Below are 20,974 nucleotides of genomic sequence, written 5' to 3'. Positions count from 1 at the left end.
GAGGGCGGGAAATCCGAGTTTCGCGGGAGGCCCTTGGCGCGTAACCCGTCTCCTTTCCCTTCATTCATTGTCAGCAGCCGCCGCTTCCTGGAGCCATTTTCCAGCCGGCCCCACACAGCGGGAGCGGCCCCGCTCCATCCGCCGCATCTGCCCGCCCCGCCGCCTCCGTCCCCCCCCGGCGCCCCGCATCCTGCAGCCGGGGCCCCCCCGGCACCCGTGCCCCCCAGTATTTTGCGCGGGGCCTCGGCATCGAAGAGGAAAGCGGCTGGGAAGGCCGGGGGGGGAGGGACGGGGGGAGGAGGCGACGCGGCTGCGGGGACAGAGCCGGAGGGAAGGATGAGAAGGGGACTCCAGCCGCCGGCCCCGGCAGCGCAGCCGCCCGCACCGCCCTCGGACTGCAGAGTGGCCCCCGCCGGCTTCCCAGCCCGCTTTGCCGCCGGCACCTTCATCCAGATCCGCAGCACCGGCGCGGCGGCGGGGGCGCCCTGTGTTGTCTCCTCCTCCTCCGCCGCCGCCGCTGCTGCCCAGGCTCCCGGTGCCTTTGCCCCGGCGGCGGATGGGGGCCAGCCCGCTGGCAGCTCGCTGTACTGCACCCCCCACGGACCCGCCGGCAGGACGGCGCTGCTGCAGCCCGCTCTCGGCGGAGGCGGAGGCCGCCCCCCGGTAATTTTCCCCCGGCCCCGCGGGAGGGTGAAGGGGACGGTGGGGATCGGCGCCAGGCAGGCCCTCTTCCTGCCCACGGCTCCCCGCCGCCGTCCGGGCCCGGGGCGGGGGGCAGGAAAGGCGGAGACGGCGCTTTGTTGCAATAAACTTTCCTGGCTCCTTCCTACCCCCCCGCCCCGCTCCGGCCCGGGCCGCCGGGTCTTATTGCAAAAAAGAGAAAAAAAAAAAAAAGGAAAAGAAAAAAAAAAGAGAAAAGAAAAGAACCCCCACCCCCCCAGCCACGTCCCGCAGCCCCGGGCGCAGCGAGCGAGCAGCCGGCGCGGGGGGGACCCCGCTGCCCGGGGCCGGAGCCCCCTTCCCCCGCCGGGGCCGGGCCGGGGGGGCGGCGGGCGGGGGGCCGGGGGCCGGGCCGCGCCGTGCCCCGCCGGTGTCTCCGCTTCGCCCCCGGAGCCGCCGGTGACGTCTCGCACACGTGCGCCGAGGCCGCGGCTGTGACTGGGAGCCGGGCGGGCGGGGGGGGCCGAGCCGAGCCGAGCCGAGCCGAGCGGGGGGAGGGGGACGCCGCTTCCTCCTCCTGCCGCCGGCCTGGGACAGCCCGAGCCCCGGCCCCGGCCCCGGCCGCCCCCGGCCCGCCGCCGCCCGCCGCCGCCGCCGCCCTCGGAAATGCCCCTGCAGCAGGTCAGTGCCTCGCGGGGCGGCGGCGACCCCCGCAGCCCCCCCCACGGCGTCCCCCCAGTCCGGTGCCGTGACCACCCCCCCACCCCCCTGTCCCCCGGATCCCCCCCATCCCCCGGTGTCCGCCGCCCCCCGCTCGGGGGCTTCCTTTGTCCTCGCCCTTTTCGGGGGCGCGCCTGGCCCTCGTGGGCTCCGCCAAGTTACGGGGGGGGGGGGGGGTGCCAGGACCGGGGGCACCCCCAATCCCCCTGGTGGGTGCCTCCTGTCCCCTTCCCACGGTGCATCCCGATCCCCCCCCGTGAACCCCCTGACCCCCCCCCCCACGGACCCCCCCGACCCCCCATTTACCCCCCCCACCTCGCCGGGCTGTCACGGCGGGGGCCGTGCCCGGGATCCCGGCTCACCTGCCCGGCCCCGGGGAGGGGGCCGCCCGGCCCGGGGGTCCCGGCGGGCGCGGCCGGAGGGCTGCCATGCGGGCCGGTGCCCGCTAGGGCCGGGCCGGGGCGTTTTCCGTGGCGGAGGCGGCGCGGGGCGCTCACCTGTTGGCTCCCCCCCAGCCGCCCGGCCCCGGGAGGGGTCCCGGTGCGCGCCGCAGCCGGTGCCAGCGGTCCCCAAACGCCCCTTTGGGAGCTCGGTCCCGGCGCGACTCGCCCGTCCCGCAGCCCACGGGGGTGCCACGAGGCTCTTCTCGCGGAGGCTTTCGCAGGTGTTGGCTGCCGAGGTCGGGATGGGAGTTTCGGGCCGGTTGACAAGTCCTAGCCGGAGCGAGAAAGAAGCGTCCTCGCTGGGCAGGGCGATCGGTCTGCTGGTGCTCGGTGTGTCGGGAGGGTGCGTGGTGTCAAACGGGCCGGTTCAGGCTGCTTTGTAAATATTTGTCCGTCCTGTGCAACAGCTTGATTCCTAGAAGATGGTGTTAAGCCGGTACAAAGAGGAGCGAATGTAACAGGGTGATTCTGGGGGAGCGATTGTACGGGCTTTTCTGCTTTGTGGGAGGGATGTTGGTGTCGGACGGGACTTTTGACATTTCTCCTCAATGGGTGCTACAAGACTGTAAACACAAGCTTAGGGTATTATTATTATTATTATTATTACTATTATTATTATTTTGTGTTATAGCGTTCACCTCTTTAATGGGAAGAACTCCCTGCCGTGAAACCTAGGAAGGTTTCTGCCCTGCTTGAAGGTTTGGACACAAGAAGGTGATTTTAAGCTCTGCCTGCCAGAAGTCCCTGGCAGTCTATGCTGCATATCCTCAGAGCCCATGTTTACTCAGGGGGGAGATGTGGGATGGGGGAGGAAGAGACTGGTCAGGCTGGCGGTATCCTTAGTGTGGGGTTGGCACCTTCCCAGGGCGATAAAGCAATCCCTAGCACACGCCAGGAAGCAGGCTGTGCATCCCTCCCCGCCCTGACAGCTGTGCTCACGTGAGTGCCCCTCTTGGAACCGCGCTGGTTTGCTGCACACCTGCCTGTCAGGAAGCAAGGCTGAAGCATCCCAGTGCTCTGCCTCTTCTTGCTGCTCCGCGAGGAATGGCCAAAGCGCTTTCATCGTCTTGGCAGGAAGACGACACAGCCATTTAGCAATTCTCTGTCTCCCATCCATTTTTCACCAAATCTTGCAAAAGATTTTCTGGGACTGGGAGGCAAGGGTATTTTCCTGGTAGTTCCTAGCTGATCTGATTTGAGAAACTGATAGCAAAGACTGGTGAGAGGAGTGAGAAACTGCTGGGTAGTTGAGGCAGCGAGCCCAGGCAAGCAGCATCAATATAAATTTAGCTCTTGATTAGTTGAGTTACAAATAGTACACGGAGACCCCCCAGCTGAAATTACGGCCCTGCTATGCAAAAGACTGAGAGGGTAAGTCTGAAATTTGGCCAGCACACCTGTGCTAGTTAGGGTTCTGAAAATACGCTGTCTTTGCAGATGTAACTGCACTGGCAACTCACGCATCGCTTCCAAATATAAACTATGGTATAAGTGGAAAAGAGTTAGTATGGCAGTGTGTAGTTTAGGCCGCTCAGGGAGGCGTTTATATCAGCAAAAGAAAAAGTTTTTTTTGCCAAAGTAAGCTGCTTCCCCTGTGGGAATATGTTAGTTACTTTATCTATGCTTGTGTAAGTGTAACTGCTGGAAAAGCCTGGAAAGGTAGCCCAGCCCCTAACAGCAGGCGCCTTCAGCCCAGGAGAGGTGAGAACTCGCACACTCCTCCATCTCCCAAGCAGACATCTCGATACTGTCCCAAACCTGCTTCTGGCTGCACCGCTGCCTGTCGTGGTGGCTCCTGGCACTGAGGGTCATTAACCAGGCTTCTGCACCCCAGCGAGCCCAGGCTGCCCGGCCCTTCGACACAAGGGACTTTTTCACGATTCCTGCAGATTTAATGGAAATTGTTACTTGGCAGGACTGAGCTGCTGCCACGGCTTCAACGCGAGCAGTAATGATGAACTAACCCTTGCAAAGTAGCCGTCAGCTCATGCTGCTCGGGTCCTGGGGCAAGTCTGAGTCCCTGCCAGTGGAGACCAGGTGGGCCCAAGCAACAGGTCAGTGCTGCAGTTAGGGGCATGGGTCCTGCTCCCTTCCTTGCCAGGAGCTGGTGCCACTTCCCTTCTGCCAGCCCCAGGGCTCCTCCGGCTTCTCAGGGCAGTTCAACGTGCCAGCCCTGGTAGAAAAACTAACCCCAACCAAAATACGTAAATAAAAGTTTTCTGCTGGGCAAGCAGGTTGAACCAGCTAATGGATGGTCTGGTAAATGCCAGGGACCGTAATGGGAAGGAGATGGCTGGGAAGAGGGCACAGGGTGGAAGGAAAGGAAACAGGGGAACTGACACCATGCCATTTTGATGGCAGCAAATTTGTCAATCAACTCAGCTCATGATTGGATTTGTCAATCAAATCATGAAAGCATGGCCTATGTAGGAGAAATTATTGTTTGACGAGGTGCCCCGCAACATTCTCAATGCTGTTGGCTTCCCGCTTTGTATGAGAAAGTCACTACCATTTGCAAATTGCAGTATTTAAAAATGGAGCTACTCTAAATGAAAGCTGCTCAAAATGTTTCTAATTCAAATAGTGGAGAATTTCTTACTGTCTTTGGGTTATAAAGATAAGCCTTTAAGAAGAGGGCCATTTTCTTAGCCATGAGAAAATGCTTAAATGGAGACACCACCCACATGTTAAGTCCTTTTTAAAAGGGGCTAAATCCTCTTAACAAGAATATCTTTAGAGAACTCCTGTGGCCTTTAGATGACATGAGCTCTGGAGAGGCTGGTTCGGCATACTTCAGAAGGGGGCGGGAGGATTTACATTTCCAAACTGAATACTTAGCACCTCTCTCCTTTTCTGGTGGTTTAGAAAGTACCTCTTCCTGCCTCCTTCTCAGCAAGTCACAGCTGGAATAGGAGAACAAGGGGGCAATACATAATCTTCTAGATGTTGGGTATAGGAGCAGGCTAAATAGGACATAAATACTGAACAGCGACTTAAGGTATGGGAGAAAAACCTGGAAGTGGCATAAAGGAAGTGGGCAGTTAAATAATTAGTAGCTTATCATTGTTTTGTGGGAATAAAAAGCTTTGTCTGTGTAGAAGACATGGGTATTCTCATATTCAGACCCATTCTCATATTTCTTTGCCTCATAGTTTCTGTTAATGAATGCTAGCATGAGCCCGAGGCCTTTGGTTTTGGAATAAAATGTATGGGACTCTGTCAGGTATAAATGCATCTTCTCCAGGGACAGACTGCTTCTGAGCCCAAGGAGGTACCGCATGGTCCTTTGGCATAAACGTGTGAGGGGAGCTCAGAGAGGTATAAATCCTGATTGCCCTAACCATGCCAACAAGCACCTAGCGCAAAGCAGGCATCCAAATAAATCTGTACAGGAATAGCTTGTAGCTTGCACTTGCTGGTGGTGGATGTGCTCTCCTCATGCAGAGTCCATCTATGTTGGTGTGGCTCTGTCTGCACCAGAACTGCTGAAGTACAGCAGGTTTATTTCCCTGCTATGATAAGGACTTCTGGCAGGTTTCCATGAGCAGCCGAGCCACTCAAAAAGCCTTACTGTTGCTGAAAAAATAGTCTCGCTTCTCTGTCAACATTGTCACTGTAGCTTAGTCTTGTCGGGCCCCTGGCCAGGCAGCACTTTTTCCCTTCCCTCTGCGCTTGGGGAACATCTGGTTGTGCCTGTGGGTTTGTGGTCTGCTGCTTTAACGAGGTAAAGTAGCTGGGTCTGATGAGCTTTAGTTCTGGCACGAGGTACGTACTGGGAATACGTGACCCAAGATGGAACGAATGAGAAGAGGGAAGGAGATGAGAGCTTTTCCTTTCAGTGGTGTTAGGGTTTTAAATCTGCTCACTGGACATCACTTTTCAGGAATTGGTCTTTCCTGTTCTCACCATGAAGGATCTTTTCCTTGTGTCACCAGCCTGTTTGCAGTCTTTGGACTCAATATGGGACATGTTAGGGCCCACTGATTGAGCAATTAAAGGCATTTTCTTTTCCTTCATTTTATCCCAGGTACTTTGGCGCTGCTCTGTTAATTTTTACAGCATGCTTGTTTGTATGTTAGCATTAAAAAAAAAAAATCTTAAACTTAGGAATTGCCGCATTTTGCAAGATCAAAGGTTCTCCTACTACTTCTCTGACTACAACTGTGGCAAATCTTTAAGACAAGAGCACATGAATGCGCTGAACAGCCCTTCTGCTTTCTTCTGGAGAGTATCTCCTTAGAGGTTACAGTGGGTTTTATACTCGTTGGTTCTAACCTTACGTAGCAACAAGTTATATGATTCAGTTGTCTTATATGGAAAAAAAGTAATTTTCATTGCTTTGAACATTTTTTTCGTTTTGATCTTGCTGCCTATAGTACTAGTGGATGATCCTAGATGTTGTGGTAGGGGAAAATGATTTCCTTGTATATATTTCTCTACACAGCTTAAGATAATGCACTGTTTTTTGTCCACAGTCACCTTCGCCAAGCTGAAGAGTTCTATACTGTTTAATCTCTCCTGAAGTGAAAGCCATACGTGCTAAAATAGAGGTGTCCATTTATAAAAGAATCACATGGCTGTAAAAACAAACATGTCCGTTAATTACGGGTTTCTACTTGTAATGTTTTTATGGATTGGTGGCTTTGAAAGAAGTTTTGAAGACGTGACAGACCGACTTGCAGGCCTAGCAGGAGCTAGAGACCCTTTCAGAGCCAGCTTGCCTCACAAGGCCTTAACCTCTCCCTAGGGGAGGAATGTGAGGTGTGGAGCAGAGGGGCCTCGCTGGGCCTAACTACTATGGTAATTGGCTCATTAGAAAGGCTGGAAAAAGGAAAATGAAGTAGCACCTTTCCTCTTTGTAGCCCCAGATTTGTGTTCTCAATAGGCCGGGGGGGTGGGGTGGAATTTGACCCTCCCCTCCTATCCAGAGCACAAAGCGAGGAATTGGGTAAGAAATGAAGATGTGAGGTTCTTCTGGTAGCAGCAGGCTTCAAATATGACACCTTTCAAGCCTTCAGATTTCACTTCTGAAGAAGTGTGCTGGGCTGATTGCTGTAGCTCTGGTGGCAGGGTTATTTTTCTGTGCTGGTCAGTTTGACCACGTAAAGGAGTCCTCAGTTACTGTGTAGATGCAAAAAGCCCGCCATCCACTAGTGTGGATACTGGCAGGACAGAACAAACTGAGTAATAAGTTAATGTAGCGGGCTCTGTGGATGATCTTAATTTCCTGTCACAAACAGCCAGGTAGCCCTGAAGAGAAGGAGCAGTGCTGGCTTCCTTCTGCCGGTCCATCTTGGTGCCAGCGTGGAGGGGTGGGAGGGTGACTTGGACTTTAATCCTATATGGGCTCTGCCAGGGGACTTGGAGAAGATGCCCACTAAGGATGGATCACAGACCATGACTTTGGGTCAGATAGGCTTCTTGTGGCGATGGTGGTAACTTAGGCCCAGCCCTGCCCAGAGTGAGGTTTCAGCAGATGGAAAGCTCTTCTGAGCGTAACTAAATCTTTGGGTTTTTACAGTCTCTGCAAATAATCTCATTTACAGCTGGCAGCACTGAGCATGTATATGTGATGGCAACTATCATACTTACAAATGACTAAGTTTGACTTCAGGCTTTGTTTTGGCTGGCAGAGTTATTCACTTCCTGCATTATTTTTCAAGAGCAAAACTGTTTGCTCCCTTGGGGAGAAAAAAAACCCCTTCATGTGTTGGGGGCAGTGGTGTGTGATAGGGGGGAGACTGCCTGTTCTTCCAGGACTGGGCTGTCCCAGTGCACGAGGTGCTGCTGATGAAGTATTTGGACTTGGTTTTAATTTCAGTTCTGTCTTCTGTTTGAAGGCAGACTTGGCAAAGTTGCCCAGTTTATCACATCTTTAAAAGGGAACTATTTCACTTCTGTTTCCCTCAAGTAAGCTGGTCCAAAACCACACTTGGAAGTGCTATACCTGGCATGGGTGTCTTCTGAAGTACTATGCTTTCTACTTGGATGGTGCTATTATTTGCTGGATCTCATGGCATGCATGGAGTTCTTAATGCCTTTTGGGTTCATCGTGAACTGTGGGAAATATTTCCGTCTGCAAGTCCCATAAAGAGAGAAGACAAAGAGTTTGACTAGATGTTGATAAAGCATGTACTAAAAATGGCCTCTGCTGTGTGGTAGGCGCATACTGCTTCAGGCATTTTAGCCTTCCTTTTGTACATTTATAATTACATCTCAATTGTGTTGGTAATTGTTTACAAACAGAACTCACTTAAGGTTAAATAGCATGTATTTTGTGTCTTGTGTCCTACTTATGAACATGAGCAGTTGTTGATGTGACCTGTTGTAGTGTGTCTGCTAAAGCAGTGGCTGTCACCACTGCACGTGCATGCCCTGTGTCTTTCAAACTTGTGTGCTGAAGGTCTTTTGCTTAGAACCAAATTGGGAAAGAAATTGCAGCATCGAAGGATCGCCTTTTTACAATCAGCCAGGTATCTTTCTTTTTTCTGCAGTGTTAAGCTAGGTGGGTAAGTGTGGCTTTTGTTTATTCCATGAGGATGTCAGTAACCTACCTCTAGAAATAAAACCCTGTTTGTTCATATTATTAGGTAGGAGACTTGATTTGACTACCTGCATCTGCTTTCAAGATTTTGTTCAACTTGTATATGCCTGCATCTAAGCTCAGAAGTATCCACTGGCTAAGAATGCATTTTCAGGTGCCCCATTTCAAAGGTCTAGAACCTGATTTTTAGGAAGATATTGGGTGCTTCCTGTGACATTCAGTTACATTATTGCAGTGTGTAGTAAGTATATCCTTGGTATCTCTGTATATGAACAAGCTGCTAATTAACAGCAGAGGCTGCTATTATTTTGGCTTTCGCATTTATAACTTTAAAATGGGATTTTATAGTCATGTTATATATAGATTGCAAGCCACTAATTATTTTGGAAAGATCTGTGAAAACTCACAGAAAATACCTAAACAACTATTTTTGGTGAAAGTATATTGTATTGAGAAACTAGATAACAAGAGGTTTCTGCTTAGCCTTGGCTGCTTCAGCTTCAACATTTCTACACCAAAGTTGTGGTATGTGTGTAGTGGTTAATGTATGTATAGATTCTAGAAGTAATTTTCATCAATGAACTCCTTGAAAGACTTTGTCCTCATTACAATGTCATTAATTTTTTTGGAGGGGGGTGATGGGATGGGTATGTGTGTGGTTTTTGGGGCGGGGGGGTATTGTTGTAGAGCTGTTGGTTCAAAGGTTCTTGCATATTGCATAACTTGCTGCTAGGAAAGGGGTGGAAGTAAACTCATTGGCAAACTTCCTTCCTTGTTAATTAAGGTGACATTAAAAGTCTCTGGTTTAGGACTCAATGGTGGCTGTCACCATGCAGTGCAAGAGTTGAATTCTTACATAACATGTCAGCCTCATCAATGTACTCTATTAGTTCTTCCTCAGTGTGACTTTCTTAATTTTTTTTCTACCAGTTAGTTACAAAATCTAAACTAAAATTGGAGTTAAGTAATGGATATCACCTTTTTTTCTGCAAATCACTGAATCTACACTGTAGGATATTGTGATTTTTACACATCTTAAAGTGCAGATATAACTTTTTCGTGAAATACCTCTCAGTAGAGCAACCGTACTGCTCTCTACAAATTTTAAAGCTTTCAAATTTGCCTTTCACGTTGTTCAGCAAGAAACTGGCAAGTAGGCTTTCCTACGTCCCTCCTTCCTGGACTTTCATTTAAGGTATGTAATCAGGGGAATTTCAGGTCTGGAAGTTAAGAAGTAACCTCTTGGCCTGGCATTTGTATTGGTATAGTATGCTTATTCTGACTGTAGGCTTTTGGCTTTTTGGGTGCTACCACAGTGTAAATAGATAAATATGTAAAAATGTAAAATGATGCCTAGGCAGAAAGGGTCTTGTATTGTTTTTTATGTGGAATGGTGGTTCCCATGTATGAGGTTGTCTACTTTATAGTGGAAAATACATATTTTTAGGAGCAGATCTTAAGCTTTTGATGTGCTCTCTACTTCCGTGATGGAACCTGGGATTTATATAGTGTTTCTTTTAACGTCTGCTGGTTTTAAAGTCATTTTTTCCTAATCAAAGACACTAGAAGTGGAAAGATATGGAATTATAATGTCTTGAGTGATGCTAGTAACCTAATATTGCCTTCGGTACTTGTTTTCTTCTACTGCTAACTCTGGAATTAAATGGCAATTACCATGCATATATGCTGGTTGTATTTTGACTTGCCAGTGTAGTGTTTTAGGCAGTGTTGGTCCCACACATTGACAGTCAGTTTTTTGTCCCCATACAGTAAGCTAGTTCACACTTTGTCTAATGTCTTCACATAGTGGGAATTGATGTTGGTTACGGCTCTCACAGTAGGCTTTTGTTTAACGATATCTGAAAGCTGTCTTGCTGGAACATGCCGCTTTTATCGAGACTTTTGCAATGAGGCCATTATCCTCACTTATGGTGAACATAGATATTCACAGGAATTTTTATAATATTGCTTAGTAAGCGGCATTCTGGTAAAGAGCGACAATGCCCACGTGACACAGAAATAATACCAGCGATGGCAGCCATGCAGCAGCAGGGCGTTATCTGCAATTGCACACTGGGGAAGGGTGGGAAGGGAACCTAGCTCAGGACAGAAGGAGGGTGGTGATCAGGCCTATCAGAAACACGAATAATCCTGGGTGTCAGTTCAGCAGAATAAAGTTTTGCTTTTCATAGTAAGGCTTTTATCAAGCAAGTGCAAGTAACCCAGATACAAATTGCTGTATAATAGTTCTGCACATCCTTCTTTTCTCGGATACGCAGTATCTATAGCCTAAAAACGTCTCTTACAAGTTATGTAAAACTGCAAGTCAGATGAGAGGAAGCTGAAACTTCACAACTCTGTAGTACTCTTTTTAAGAACAAACCTCTTGAACCAGTAGAAAAGACAGCTTACTACTCAAGGCAGGGGCAGCAAGGGCTTTAAAATTATAATAGCATTTTCGCTGGCTGCTTTGTCTAACCAGTGGGTGTTTCACTGGTGCTAGGATTCTTTTTTTTTTTTTCCATAGGAATTGAGGGTTAGAAAAAGTTCTTTTTGTAAAAAGCAGTGTCCTGGAAGCATAAGCAAGTTGCTCATTTTCTTCCTCTGGTTCTTAATCATAAGAGCCGCCTAGATGATTTTTCCCACCTCAAATTAGCAGCTTATTTATAACATGCCAATGTTCTACATGCCCGTCAGTATCACTGTTCTGTCGTGCTGAGCTGAGAATTGTTCTCTTGAAAACTGACACCATGAAGATGACATAAATGAGCAGGGGGAATTGCGAATGATGTTCATAGAAAAAATCAGGTGGGTTTTGGTATGACTTTGGTTCATGCTTTGTATAAAATTGTTTCAATTTCATTTCTGATTTCAGTTTCTAGTCACATTTTTCTTGCTTGTCTTTTTATTTGTTAATTTAAAAAAATGCAGACCGTTGCATTTCAGCATCCTCACTGTCCTTTTATTCCTGTTGGCAGCTTTCTCTGTGGTCATCTTCTGCACTTTGCAACCAGTTCCCTCTGAGATTGCAGACAGAAGGGTGAGAAGCTTCAGCGGGTATCTTCCCCCTTCTCAGGGCCCTTACAACCACCATTTTGCAACCATGAGCCTTCAAGGCCTCCATAGGAAGCATCTTTCAGATCAAGGGGTTAGTACTGTCCCTCCAATGGTCCTCCCTTTTTGCTGCTTTACATCATGATGGGGGAGCATTCAAAGCACAGACCATGCAAAATAAGGTGTCTTGTGCATGGAGAAGGAAAAGAAGAAGTAAAAACATGTTCCATAAGTTGCCACTCTTGGAGCCATGTGCTTCAGAGGTGTTTGCAGGAAATGTGGTAAAGAAAGGTGCAAGATCATTTGGAGACCTCCAACATTGTTTGCTTGAGATCTGTTCTCTAAGGAAGCTTTTCATGTTGTCATATGCCTTGGGGCACTGAAGTCCTTACCTTTTATTATCTTACTTACATCATGCTTTAGCTGAGTATGTGGGAAGTAAATGCAACAGTAGTGAACAGGTTGCATGCAGTTGTCTAGATGTTAAGCTCAGGTACAGCTTTCTGTAGACAGAAATAAGTTAATATTTATAAAGTTTTTTTTTTTTTTTCGTAGGCAGAAACCCACTGTGCTGTGAAGGGGAATGTGTGAATAGGGATTCCAGAGACTGACATATTTAAAAAAGAGAGAGAGAGAGAAGAAAAGCAAGCTTGTAGGCAGGCAAATTCCCCTTATTCAGAGAAAGCCATATGTTCGGGATACTATCCTGAGTGTGATTTATTTGCTTCTGAATTAGGAAAGAGGGTTGCTAGGAAAAGTAAGATGCATTCAATTCTTTCATCTTCTTAAAGAATTTTATAGGGACAATTACCATCTCCTTCCTTTCTCCCTCTTTCCCAGTCCTGGAGAATAATCAATTTAGCAATAAGTCAGAGCAAGCAAAATGTGATTGTTTTCATCTGCAATGCAGAGACTAAGACACACTCTTTCTTTAAGGCCCAAATCAGGTATTTTTGCCTCAAAGTGAATTGGGAGTTACTGAATCATTCAGTGTATAGTAAGAAGGGATTAAAATTTCAGCCTCCCCCCCCCCCCCCTTTCAGATTTGTCCAGTTTTTGTTTTCTTGACTACCCTTTAGCTCTTTTGATGGCCTCAATGACATTTTGAACACATTTCCCTAGTTCTTCTAGGGGGGGAAGCATCACCAATTGTACCAGGCAAGCATTATATCTGTTGCTAGCACTTCATTTGAAGTGGAGAAATGTGGCTTTCCCAGCCATTTTAAGAGTTCGGTTGTCTCAGCGTGTGAAAAGCAGCCCCCAAATTCTGCTTAACTGGCAGTTGAGAAGGAAGGAATCTCCTTCAGACCTTGCAGGGAGAAAACTCCAGGCATCCGTGAGATGTTATAGTATATCTAGCTAAAAATATCAGATACTTGAGCTTGGTTATTGAACTGTTCAATAGTGGTGCCTTGTTGAAATGGTAGACGTGAACAGATCTTGAATTGTTTTAAACTTCTTGAACTTCTCATGAAAGTACATTATCACAGGAATTTTGACATAAAGATCCAAATGAATGTTCTTGCCCACCAGTGGGTCCCAGGCTTTCCCACTGGTCTTGCAATTGTGGCATGCTTAGAAGATCAGGCACAACCTGAATGCTAACAGCTGGGAGGCTTGTTTTCCTCTTGAAGAGCTGCTGTGAGATACATTGTCCAGATTCAGCCCCAAACTCTTTGAATGATGCAAAAAATAGTATGCAAATGTATTTTTTTTTCTTTTTCCTGCAAAGTAGCACTAAACATCTTCTACAAGTATTTCACCTCTCCCTGAATGTCGGAGATGCTGTTTTCTGTCTTTATGACTATGTCTTACATTCGAGTGCCCTCCATGGTTGCATGGGCTTGCAGGGCATGAGCAAATGCAGTATTCTTCTGAGTTAGAATCTGGAATTAAGAGTGAATGAATGAAGAGTGAAGCTCCATGGTCTGCTCTTCTCTGAGTAAAAAAGTGGAGTGTAACTTAGTCAATGTATTAGTCTGAACTGAAGGAGTAGTGCAGGTCAGGACTGATGCAGCAGCACTTTGTGTGGGGGAGATCTTTGTGCGCGTGTCACTAGGTCTCTCTGTTAATGCATGTGCACACCATGCATGACTGGATTCTTTTTGATAGTAATATCAATCAGGGGCATGAGTAGTCACTTCCTTCTTCTTGTGCATAGAGTGGAGAAACTTCAGCCTTCGCTTAGTTTGCTCTTGCTGTCAGAGGCAGAGTTGAAACTGAATTTCTTAGATCTACGTTGACTACCATCACGTGGTTGTGGTATCCTGATCTGATTTTTTTCTCTTCAGAAAAATGGTCCAACAATCAGCATGCTTCAATGTCCATTTTGTAATGAGCAGATCCCTTGGTAAAGATAAACTTAGGTGCTTCTCTTCTCATGAGGGACCTGCACATCATGCAGATGCTTGGAGTTTGTGGAGTTTGCATCTTCTCAAGACTCACTTGCTGAGAGCCTCTGAGGGGACAAATTGGAGTCCTTCTAGTCCCTGCTGGGGATCCTGAAGTGCTAGTATTGCTTCTTCTGTTCAGTTAGCTGTTTGTAGCTCCCCTGGCAGGATGAATTCATGTCAGTCTTTTCACTAAGCATTTTCACGCAGACTAGCAATTTCAACAAAGTGATTGATATTTAGATACAGATATTTATTGATTTATTGATTATATATATGTGGGTGTGTTTGTATAATTATATATCAATATATATATATTGAGATGCATATATCTCAATAAGTAGATATATATTTATACATTTTAAAGCTTGATATTAAGATCCTTTTCCTTTAAGAAGTTATGTCAGCAAGGTTGTCCTGGTAAGAACCTTTCACAGTTGCAGTGTGAAATCTTTTTATTTATTTATTTTTTTAACCTTTAAGACCTAACGTGGTGGTTTGAACATGAACCAGTATGCATTTCCAGAGCTGTGATATGGCTGAACCACAGTGGAAATCTGGAACCTTAACGACACTGCTTATAGGAAGTTTGACTCCCTACAGTTAACCACAAATGTGGTCAATCTTAGGAGAGGCAATAAGAGAGAGGAAGAAAGGTGGTAGCATTTGATTAGCCTTGTTCTCCTTGTTTTCTGTAGTATATTTGACAGATGAAACTCAGTCTATGAGAACAGAGTAATATTATTGACAAATGTTTCCCGTTTCTTCATTGTTACACTTTGAATGTAAGGTAGAAATAGCAAGGCTTGTTTTCAGCATACTAAATTCAATAGTTCGGTGATATGATTAAACAGTTGTGCTGCTTGGTAAACTGTTCAGTGTTAGTGAACAAAATAACATACAGGCAAGGATTAATTACCATGTCAAGATCCTTCAGGTGATCTAGTTTCATGCTGGGACTGAGACACAGTCATCCAGTTGTGACAGGGATCTGCAGTATGTGAGTGGGTGACAAAGGTCTTCGTGTTGTTCCTCACCATCTCACCACAGACCAAAATATTCGTTCCATTCAGTTCAGCAGCAGGGACATGGCTGTTTATCTTGGAAACTAAAATATCCTTCTGCTTCCTATCTCCATGTTCTAGGAAGTGAAATATAATCCTCTCATAGATGGGGTAAGTTTAATTGCTTGCTGGGGTAGGAAGGAAAAGACGAAATGAGGATGGGACCAGTGCCACTGGAAGTTGCCTCATGACGGAAAGGGTTTCCTGGATCTGGGGGTGTTGGTCAACGCTCACCTGAACACGAGCCGGCAGTGTGCCCAGGTGGCCAAGAAGGCCAGCGGCATCCTGCCTTGTATCAGGAGGAGTGTAGCCAGCAGGACCAGGGAGGTGATCGTCACCATGTATTCTGCTCTGGTGAGGCCGCACCTCAAGTGCTCTGTTCAGCTTTGGGCCCCTCACTACAAGAAGGACATGGAGGACCTGGAGTGTGTCCAGAGAAGGGCTGCGAAGCTGGTGAAGGGCCTGAAACACAAGTCCTGTGCGGAGCAGCTGAGGGAGCTGGAGAACCTTTAGTCTGGAGAAGAGGAGGCTCAGGGGAGACCTTATTGCTCTCTCCAACTACCTGAAAGGAAGTGGTGGGGAGCTGGGGGTTGGCCTCTTCTCACACATAACTAGTGATAGGACTAGAGGGAATGGCCTCAAGTTGTGCCAGGGGAGGTTCAGGTTGGAAATGAGGAGACATTTCTTCTCAGAAAGAGCAGTCAGGCATTGGAACGGGTTGCCCAGGGAGGTGGTGAAGTCACCGTCCCTGGGGGTGTTCAAGGAAAGGTTGGACATGGCGCTTAGGGACATGATTTAGTGGGTGACATTGGCAGTAGGGTGATGGTTGGACCAGATGATCTTGAAGGCCTCTTCCAACCATTACGATTCTATGAAGAGACAATCCAGGGATGTGGTTTCACACCGTAAGGTGAAGCACACAGCTGCCACCAAAGGGGTCATCCTGCCCTCCCTCTCTGTTGGGGGGTTCCCACCTCCTTCCTGCCACATTGCTGGGCTCATTCTGCCCCAAATGCAGCCAGACTGGGGACCTACTCCAGCTGAAAGCTAACAGAGGATGAGCCCTTGGTTTTCAGCCAATTTAATTACAGTCTGATGGCTGGCATTGAAATCGGTGAAGATATAAATGTAATCGGTGCCTAGAAGTTATGTATGTAGGGTGAAATTATAATACTGGAGACCTTTTCTGACATCATTGCTCTCAGGAAGTACCTTCTGTTGAAGGACTGGCTGTGCTGCTTTGACAGGTACAGTCACCTGAAGCAGGGCTTTAAGAGACTTTTTAACAGAGGAAAGAAAAGGCATTGTGGTCTTGCACGAGAGGTTACAGAATCCCTGGAGATATCAGTTAGGATGGCTTTTACTGCCCATAGCCCCAGCTGCAGCTGAGGGGCTTATCTCACATGGATTATAAACGTGGGAAGGCTCCAAGAGCTTCTGGTCAGATTAGTTGTAACAAATGCCAGTCATAGGGAAAGTTCATCAGGAAGGTTGAGTTTTGTTGCTGCCCTCATGGCAAAGTCTCTCCTCTTCTCTCAAGTGGAGAGATGAAGCTGGCCTGCACGGAACGGAGAGCACCCATGACCTGGTTTATTGCAAGCCACTGCAGAGTTCAGCCTCTATAACCAAAATGCGCTGCAGAATTTCACCTTCAGCTTAGCAGTAAGAGGAAGTATGTCTTTGTGGCTGTAAGGAAATCTCCACCTTCCAAGTCAACTAGTGTAGTGTTAACAAACTAACCAACTCTAGAGACAGCTGGAAAAAACACGGCTGCAAAATAGGAGTTATCCCTTTAATCTGTAGCCTAATTTCAAACATAACTATTTTGTTATCGATTACCTCAGCAAAAACATTCAGATATGTTTATCTCACAATCCTTCTGCACGTTGCCCACAGCCAAGAGCCTCAGCTCTCTCCAGAGCAGCTGCCAAATTTTCCATCTTTCTCCCGATACTTTCTTTAGCGCCATTGTGTATTTAAACTTTTGCAGGATAGTAAGATTGCTACATAGCTTTCACATTTTATTTATTTTGGAATTCGTTTTTTTACACAAGGAACACTGTAACTCTGCCATATTTACTTTTTATATTCAATTCAATAAAATATATTTACCTCAAGTGGACACAAAGTTTCCAGTTTGCTGTGGAAAGCATAGGGCTGTGCTGCAGAACTTGTTCCAAGTTAGCACAGAGTGTGTGAGGGCTTGCCAGTGCAAAGTGTAGGAGGGAAGTCATGAGTAAGAAGACTCTTACTGCTATTGTCAACAGGCGCTCGTTGAACGGGTAGAAGTTACGGATGTTAGGGCAAGACAGTAGTGGCTTTTTTTTTTTTTTTTTTTTTGCTGTTTATTGTTTTATGCTTCCCAGACAGACTGATGGCTGGCAACGCAGGATTCTTCCAAGGCTGTCTTGAAAGTTCTTTTGTTTAACCTTAAATAGGAATTTGCGACCTCAGATAGTGAAATGTCAAGTTTTCTCGAGTAATCTTAGTTTTATAGTTTGATATCGTTTGGAATTATGTTTGGGATAATAATTAGTGTAGAAATTGAGGTGTGTTTGTTTGCCTGTTTGTTTTGAGAATCTACCAAACTCCAGGCTTTTTAATAACCTAGGAAGCCTGCAGAAGCCTATGGGGGCTTCCAATGGCTGTCCAGAGTTGTCTTACCCCCTCCTCCTGCTGCTAAGAGAATAAGGCTGTCCATCTCCCTCTGCACATACTGTTGAGAAAAGCCATCATATACAGGCTATTTTTGACCCTATTCCTTTCTATAATTATACGTAACTTTTATAAATCTGTCTGGTTGGAAAGAGCCTGTATACTTTGGGAGGGCTCATTTGATCTAAATTTAAGGATGTCTCATGTCCAGTTGTGAAACTTGCTATTTTAGTTTGCCCTACCTACAGCTTTTACTAAAACAAGAGGAGAAAGATGAAATGAAGAAGAGAGACTGAAAAGTGTACGTGTGAGAAGGGAATGATGACTCATAAATGAAACTGCATTTGAAAATGAAAAGGATCAAGGTGTACTGATCATAAGAAAGAAAGTTCTTTTTTTTTTCTTGTGAAGAAGGCACAATTAAATCATGTGGTCATTTATCTTCTGAATACATTAAGGTACATTTGTAGAAGAACCTATAAGCCTGAATTGAATAGATAATTTTGAAGAAGGAAATCTATTTAAAGAAAGGAATTTTAGTGCAGTCTGTAATAGGTGATATTTATGTGCTAGATTCCACTGGAAGACTTCTGCAGGCTTCTGGAAAATCCCATTTAGCTGTCCATTGCCTGTGGATGGTTCTAATAACTGCACGATTATACAGCAAAGCGGGTAGTAGAAAGGGAAGGAGGAGGAAGGCAGCAGTGCAAGAAGCCAAATGGGCTTTCTCTGAACTTTAGGTTGCAATGAATAGAAATTAAAGCTTATGAATAGATACCAGAGTTTCTGCTTTCTTCCTAAGCATTGTCTCTTTTACCTCTCTGCTCATGTTCTGCTCTTTGAGATTTGTTCTGGCATCCCTAACTCATCCCTAAAACCCGGGGATACCCAACAGTCTTGAAATAAGCCTTTCTGTAGGGTTTAAGTAGCATGCAATTAGAAGACTGGAGTTCTTCTGTACACAGAACTGCAAAAAGTGCTTGTTCTATTTCTTAAAATGTTTACCAGAAATATTCAACAGCCAGTTCTTTCCAGCTCACCCTTTTTATTTTCCTAATATTCTTCATCACCAACCAAAAGTTAAAAGATAATGAAGACATAGATATCTGATGAGATTGATAGGAAGGATGTTTGATTTTTATAAATCATTTTGATTTTAAAAATATAGCACTGTCAGTATGGTATTGGCTTAAAAACTGGCTACAAGTCAAATGAGGAAAAGGGTCCTTTTGGTTGATTCCAGTGAGTATTTGCACTAATCTCAACGCTATGGTAGGCTTTCATCTCTGTCCCAAAAGTAAACAAAAAACTGTTACTGATAGTAATTGCTTGTAGAATAGTAAATGATAATGGGACTCTTACAACTTGCTCTGTAGGCTCATTCAAACACACTGTGTCTTTAATACAGCCAAAGGCGAAGTTGTATGCCAGAGAACAGGGAATGCAAGCTATGCTTTATGAAAGAGGGCCTGTATCCTGGAAAGCAGCACTTCTGAAGAGTCAGGAGTTGACAAGCAACTGCACAAGCTTCCAGTGCAATGCTGAGGGACGGTGGCGCTGAGGCTTGCGTCCTGGGATGCACAAGAAAAGGGACATGAAAGGGGGTATTTTTGCCTCCGTGAACAGTGGAGCTGGTACTAGAATAACATACACAATTCAGTGCTACCGTTCATAAAGGAAAATGTTGAAAATAGAAGATGATGTTAAATATTAAATAGTGCAGCAAAAATTATTTGAGTTCTGAAAGAAATGCCTTACTGTGCAACTTGAGCAGTACTTTGCTTATTAAATATTAAGTGATAACTTGACTGATATACAGGATATGGAATTGTGAGGAGTGGTTGATACAGGTGATGATTGTGCTGCCTTTCAGAAGGACCTTGACAGGCCGAGAAAGGGGCTGACAGGAACCTGAGAAGTTTGGCAAAGGGACATGCAAAGTCCAGCCCCTGGGGAGGAATAACCCCATGCACCAGGACCTGCGGAAAAAAAGCTTTGCAGAAAAAGCCCTGGAGGATGGTGGATAGCAGGTTCACCAAGAGCCAGAGATAAGCCCTTACAACAAAGAAAAGCAACAACCTCTCAGGCTGAACTAGACATTGTATCACCAGCAGATTGAGGGAGATGATCCTTCCCTTCTGCTTGGCCCTGGTGAGACACACCTGGCATGCTGGGTCCAGTTCTGGGCTTATCAGTGCAAGAGAGACATGGACATACTGGGGTGAGTCCAATGAAGGACTACAAAAGTGATTAGGGCTCTGAAGCATCTGACACACAAGGAGAGCTGGGACTGTTCATCTCCATCCTTGGAGATACTCAAAACCCAGCTGGACACAGCCCAGAGCAACCTGCTGTAGTTGCCCCTGCTTTGAGCAGTGGAGGTAAACTAGGTGGACTCCACAGGTCCCTTCCTGCCTCAGCTGTTCTGTCAGATGGCTCTAGTGTAAAAAGCACTTTTTTTTTTTACAAGAATTTTCGAATTTGAGCGTATCAAAAACTTACTACTGGAAACTGAAACAGTGCAAAACTGAAGTGGAAATCAAACTTTTTTTAAATGAGTGGTAAATAATCATGAGTTGATACCATCAAGCTGTGACAGAATGAATGTCTTGCTAAGAGTTGCACTCTATAATTTCAGTGCTAAATAGACTTGAGGTCAGCAAATCCATCTGTCCACTCTTTGATGAGAGCAACTGTGTGCATGGTCCTTCCTGACAGGTGCTTGTTTGTTCAGCTTTCTCCTAGCGCAAATTCTGACATTGCCTGGTAATATCTTCCTGTCTCTTCCTGCCCTTGGTTAGAAGGTAGTTTAATGTTACTAACTGCATAGCAGCTAGGGGAAATCTAGTGGTCTGTGGTATGTAGGAAGTCATGTTAGAAAGTCAGATTATTTTCTTTGATCAAAGGCTGTGTTAGAGAGAAAATGCCTTTTTTTTTTTTTTCCATTTTAAAAGTTCAGACTTAAAGGGAGTATTTTTTTCTGGAGAAGTCATCTCAAGGTGTTCACCTTAGGAAATGCATAGTAAAGAAGACAAAATGGAGTGGATAGATCATGTCTGGTTCAATTTTTTATATGTCCTTGCTTGATTTGACTCTATGACCTGATATGTTCTCCTTCACCAGAACCAAAAGGGATTACTTTATGAAATACACTTCATAATATGCAAAAGAACAGCAATGTTCACTTCTTTCCCACAATAAATTTATTCCCTGTGTTAGCACATCTGTTTTGAATGTCGTCTTACAAATTAGGTTATCACATCAGCTTTTTAGGTTGCCCTGTCCATGGCATGAGAGAATTTGTCCAGATGTGAAAAAGAAAATCGTTTAGTCTACCAACACTTGTTGTCTTTTCTCATGAACTGTTGTTTGTCGTCTTGTCTTTTTTTTTTTTTTTCCTCTCTGTCACTGGGAATAAGTAAATCTTATCATTTGAACCACATA

The 20,974-nt window shown here is 46.1% G+C and overlaps 1 protein-coding gene across 3 annotated transcripts in view; it reads left to right on the top strand.

Moving 5' to 3' along the window:
* Positions 1 to 319: 319 nt before the first annotated feature.
* E2F3 (E2F transcription factor 3) overlaps positions 320 to 20,974 on the top strand; it is a 43,420-nt gene continuing 22,765 nt past the window's right edge. For 2 of the 3 annotated variants that reach the window (XM_050709188.1, XM_050709187.1), the window contains exon 1: positions 320 to 663. In XM_050709188.1, the coding sequence (XP_050565145.1) occupies positions 337 to 663 (327 nt within the window). In that variant the 5' untranslated portion in view covers positions 320 to 336. Of the gene's footprint in view, positions 664 to 1,295; positions 1,342 to 20,974 lie in introns of those variants that run through there. The other variant, XM_050709189.1, reaches the window with a different exon arrangement.

This window comes from Cygnus atratus, chromosome 2 (assembly GCF_013377495.2).
Source record: "Cygnus atratus isolate AKBS03 ecotype Queensland, Australia chromosome 2, CAtr_DNAZoo_HiC_assembly, whole genome shotgun sequence".
NCBI lineage: Eukaryota > Metazoa > Chordata > Aves > Anseriformes > Anatidae > Cygnus > Cygnus atratus.
The sequence above is the reverse complement of the archived record's forward strand: the minus strand, read 5'-3'. Positions and strand labels throughout refer to the sequence as shown.